The sequence below is a fragment of the Vulpes lagopus genome, unplaced genomic scaffold (genome assembly GCF_018345385.1).
Source record: "Vulpes lagopus strain Blue_001 unplaced genomic scaffold, ASM1834538v1 ctg45_2, whole genome shotgun sequence".
NCBI classification, from domain to species: Eukaryota; Metazoa; Chordata; class Mammalia; order Carnivora; family Canidae; genus Vulpes; species Vulpes lagopus.
The window spans coordinates 194,665-199,927 of record NW_024570838.1 but is presented as its reverse complement, the minus strand read 5'-3'; the positions used below and the strand labels follow the sequence as shown (position 1 = coordinate 199,927).

General features: G+C 37.8%; 1 protein-coding gene across 1 annotated transcript; it reads left to right on the top strand.

Moving 5' to 3' along the window:
- The first annotated feature begins 1,425 nt into the window (after nucleotides 1-1,425).
- On the top strand, nucleotides 1,426-1,938 carry LOC121483884 (prothymosin alpha-like). Its single transcript, XM_041742382.1, has one exon. The coding sequence runs from the start codon at nucleotides 1,426-1,428 to the stop codon at nucleotides 1,936-1,938; it is 513 nt and encodes a 170-aa protein (XP_041598316.1).
- The last annotated feature ends 3,325 nt before the right edge of the window (nucleotides 1,939-5,263 follow it).

Below are 5,263 nucleotides of genomic sequence, written 5' to 3'. Positions count from 1 at the left end.
GGCCATCTGTAGTATTCTTCAGAAAAATATGTTAAGATCATCTGCTCATCTTTAAATCAGATTATTTGCTTGTGTGCTATTGAGTTGTATGCATCCTTTATATATTTTGGATATTAATTCTTAATTAGATATATGTTTTGCAAATATTTTCTCATATTCAGTAGGCTGCCTTTTCTTTGATGATTTGCTTTGCAGTGCAGGAGCTTGCTGTGCAGAAGCTTTTTAGTTTGATGGAGTCCTGCTTATTCATTTTTCTTTTCTTATCTTTGCTTTTGGAGTCAGTTCCAAAAAATTATTTCCAAGACCCATGTTAAGGAGCTTACTATGTTTTCTTCTAGGAATTTTATGGTTTTAGGACTTACATTCAAGTCTTGAATTTTTTTTGAGTTAATTTTTCTATGTTATGTAAGATAGTGGTTGAGTTTCTTTAGCATGTGGTTGTCTAGTTTTCCCATCATCATTTATTGAACAGATTGTCCTTTTCCATAACATAGTCTTAGTTCCTTTGTCATAAAATAGTTGACCAGGTATGCAGGTTTATTTCTGGGCTGTCTGTTCTGATCCACTGATTTGTATGTCTGTTTTTTTTTTTTTTTTAAGATTTTATCTATTTGTTCACGAAAGACACAGAGAGAAGGCAGAGACATAAGCAGAGGGAGAAGCAGGCTCCCCGAAGGAAGCCCAATGTGGACTCCATCCTGGAACTCCGAGATCACGCCCTGAGTCGAAGGCAGATGCTCAACCCCTGAGCCATCCAGGTACCGTAATCTCTGATTTCTTTATGATTAAAACTATGTCAATACTTCCAAGATAAACAAACTTTGTTATACTTATAACATTATTATTCTTTACACTTTCTACTAAAAAGATAGTTTAAAATATATGAAATATCAGATTTTTAAAATGATTTCTTCACTTGAACATTATCCAAAAGCAGCAAGGTGAGCACAAAACCAGAAACCTGGACTCCATTTTCAATGAAGTTAGGAGATGCCAGTTACCTCAGAGCACAAGATGTGAGGAATAGTTACCAAATACAGTGAAGGTCAAGTATAGGTTAGTAAGCATATTGAAATAGGATGCTCCTGGCTGTAGAATTTAGACAATGCCCACATAGTAAGTGACACTTTGGTGCAAAATTAGCCTTCAATTATTTAAACCAATAAGAATGTTTTCATGGGCTGATGGTGAAAGCTATTTTCAACCAGGGTTGTCACAAAATCTTAAGGAGCAAATACTGAAGGAAAAAACACACCTGCAGACATATTTGCAGGAAGTAACTTTCAGTGAAGGAGTGCAGAGACAGAAGAGGCAATTTTCTATACAAAATAAGAGACCAAAGCCCCAAAACAATATTCAAGGAAAATGAAATGAAATCTTGGTTCATAGAAACCAGACTTTTAAAACGGAAGCAAAGTTGGAAGAATGAAGGCTAATTTGAAAGTAGCTAGAAGCCCCACTGGCTGCTCTGAAAAGCCATCTTTGCACTGTTCCTGTGCCTGGCTCCCCGTTGGCTGCAACCTCCTCCGCCACCGCGACCCCCGCAGCTCCCTCGCGGGAGGCCTCGAACGCTGCATCGCATCACCCGCGTGCCCCATCGTGTCAGACGCGGCCATGGACACCAGCTCCGAGATCACCACCAAGGACTTAAAGGAGAAGAAGGAGTTTGTGGAGGAGGCAGAGAATGGAAGAGACGTGCCTGCTAATGGGAACGCTAAGGGGGAAAATGGGGAGCAGGAGGCTGACAATGAGGTAGATGAAGAAGAGGAGGAAGGAGGGGAGGAAGAGGAGGAGGAGGAGGAGGAGGAAGGCGATGGAGAGGAAGAGGATGGAGATGGAGATGAGGAGGCCGAGGCAGCTGCGGGCAAACGGGCAGCTGAAGACGATGGGGATGATAACGTCGACCCCAAGAAGCAGAAGACTGATGAGGATGACTAGACAGAAAAAAAAAAAAAAAAAAAAAAAAAAAAGGAAAAGTTAAACTTTACCAAAAAAAGGCCACCGTGACCTATGCACCCAGCGCGGGCAGCGCCACCCGCAGATGACTCTCCGCCTCCCAACCAGAACCACAACGTGAATTTGCAACAGGGGAGGGAAAAAGAACCAAAACTTCCAAGGCTCTGCTTTTTTTCTTTTTTTCTGCTTTTTTTCTTAAAAGTACTTTAAAAAGGAAAATTTGTTTGTATTTTTAATTTACATTTTATATTTTTGTACATATTGTTAGGGGTCAACCATTTTTAATGATCTCGGATGACCAAACCAGCCTTCGGAGCGTTCCCTGTCCTACTTCTGACTTTACTTGTGGTGTGACCATGTTCATTATAATCTCAAAGGAGAAAAAGAAAACCTTGTAAAAAAAGCAAAAACAACAACAAGAAAACAATCTTATTCTGAGCATTCCAGTAACTTTTTTTGTGTATGTACTTAGCTGTACTATAAGTGGTTGGTTTGTATGAGATGGTTAAAAAGGCCAAAGATAAAAGGTTTCTTTTTTTCCTTTTTTGTCTATGAAGTTGCTGTTTATTTATTTATTTAATTTTGGCCTGTTTGATGTATGTGTGAAACAATGTTGTCCAACAATAAACCGGAATTTTATTTTGCTGAGTTGTTCTAAAAAAAAAAAAAATGGAAGTAGCTAGAAGATAATAGGCTCTGAGAAAAGGCACAGAGACTTGGTGGACAGGATAGAAAAATGTAAGGAAAATTAAGTGAGGAGATCACGTAGTTTTTAAATGGTTGCAGTTTATATCAACTCTCTCATTTCTCTGTGTTTCAAGCTTTTATTTAAATTCTAGTTAGTTAACATACAGTGTAATATTAGTTTCAAGAGTATCAACTCTCTCATTTTTTATGTTGATGACTAGTGTCTTATACTCTGTCTCTCTCTCTTCCTAGGCCAATCTGGCACAAGGCTTATCAGTTGTGTTTTCTCAATGAACCAACTTTTGATTTCAATGAATTCCCTATTGTCTTTTGTTTTCTAGTTCATTTCTCTGATTTTTATTATTTCTGTCTTCTGCTTATTTTGAGATTCATTTTTAGAAAAGTCTCTTGAGGTTGAAGCTGAGGTCATTGATATAAAAACTTTCTTTTCATTCTAATGTAGACAATTAGGACTGTACTTTTATTCCTCAGTGCAGGAGTATCACCTCATACATTTTGATATTTTGTGTTTTTATATTTATTAAACTATTAATTACTATTATTATTTTCAAATATTTGGTGATTTTCCAGAAATGTTATTGATTTTTAATTAATTCCATTATAGTCAGTGAACATAGTCAGTGAACATGTATGATTCGAATTCTTCTTAATTTATTGAGATTTCTGTCTCCCTTTCTGATATTTCCTATCCATTTCTTCTCCCTTCCCTTCAATTCGTTTTCACTATTATTTATATTTCCCAAATGAATGAGAACATATAATGTTTGTCCTTCTCCGATTGACTTATTTCACTCAGCATAATACCCTCCAGTTCCATCTGCGTTGAAGCAAATGTCATTTCTATTTGTCATTTCTAATGGCTGAGTAATATTCCATTGTATACATAAACCACATCTTCTTTATCCATTCATCTTTCGATGGACACCGAGGCTCCTTCCACGGTTTGGCTATTGTGGACATTGCTGCTAGAAACATCGGGGTGCAGGTGTCCAGGCATTTCATTGCATCTGTATCTTTGGGGTAAATCCCCAACAGAGCAATTGCTGGGTCGTACGGCAGGCCTATTTTTAACTCTTTGAGGAACCTCCACACAGTTTTCCAGAGTGGCTGCACCAGTTCACATTCCCACCAACAGTGTAAGAGGGTTCCCTTTTCTCCACATCTTCTCCAACATTTGTGGTTTCCTGCCTTGTTAATTTTCCCCATTCCCACTGGTGTGAGGTGGTATCTCATTGTGGTTTTGATTTGTATTTCCCTGATGGCCAGTGATGCAGAGCATTTTCTCATGTGCATGTTGGCCATCTCCATGTCTTCCTCTGTGAGATTTCTCTTCATGTCTTTTGCCCATTTCATGATTGGATTGTTTGTTTCTTTGCTGTTGAGTTTAATAAGTTCTTTATAGATTTTGGAAACTAGCCCTTTATCTGATACGTCATTTGCAAATATCTTCTCCCATTCTGTAGGTTGTCTTTTAGTTTTGTTGACTGTATCCTTTGCTGTGCAAAAGCTTCTTATCTTGATGAGGTCCCAATAGTTCATGAAGACTCCTAACTCTGGGAAATGAACCAGGGGTGGTGGAGGGGAGGAGGGCGGGGGGGGGGGGGGGATGGGGGTGAATGTGTGATGGACACTGAGGGGGGCACTTGACAGGATGAGCACTGGGTGTTATTCTGTATGTTGGCAAATTGAACAGCAATAAAAAATAAATTTATTATTAAAAAATAAAAAGAAAATAAAATAATTTATTGAGATTTGCTTTCTGGTCCAGAATATGGTCTATATTGGCAAATGTTATGATGCATTTGAATAGAATGTGTATTTGGCTGTTGTTGGATGGAATATTCTGTAAATATTAGATCAGTCAAGTTGGTTGATTGTGTATTTTCTCATATTTACTGATTTTCTGTCTATTTGTTCTATCAGTTATTGGAAGATGAGTACTTAAATCTCTGAGTATATCATGGATTTGTCTATTGCAAAATTCATTCTATTTTAAAAAAAAATATTTTATTTATTTATTTGAGAGAAAGAGCAAGAGACAAAATGAGAGATAGAATGAGTGGGATGAGGGGCAAAGGGAGAAGCAGACTCCCTGCTGAGCAAGGAGCCTGATGTGGGGCTGTATCCCAGGACTTCAAGATGATAACCTGAGCTGAGGGCAGCCATTTAACCCTCTGAGCCACCCAGGCATCCCACAAAATTCATTTTTACTGGTGAGAAAATAAGGTTGAAAGCCAAGATCATGTTGATGGCATCAATAATGTATACAAAATAATATTCATAATTCTTTCTTTTTAAATGCACTTTGGCATCTTTCTCTCTCCCTCTCTCTCCCTCAATCTCTCTTTCTCTCCCCCATTCCTTCCCTATTCTTTATTTATCACTATCACTCTTTTATCTTTATAGTTTTCCTGATGACATTTCAAAGGAATAAAGGAATGTGTCAGTTCCTATTTTCATTCCGGAGTAAAAATACATTTAATTCAAATTGGCTAAAAAATGTCCAACAGTCTATGAATCCGTATCAGCAATACTTAGCAACCTGGTTGCCATGCAAACCATTTATTTTATCTGGTCAAAGGGCAATTTGAAAGCCGGT

Bases quoted from the DNA above. Each gene is read 5' to 3' on its own strand.
- LOC121483884 (XM_041742382.1), top strand. From the start codon at position 1,426: ATGAAGGCTAATTTGAAAGTAGCTAGAAGCCCCACTGGCTGCTCTGAA.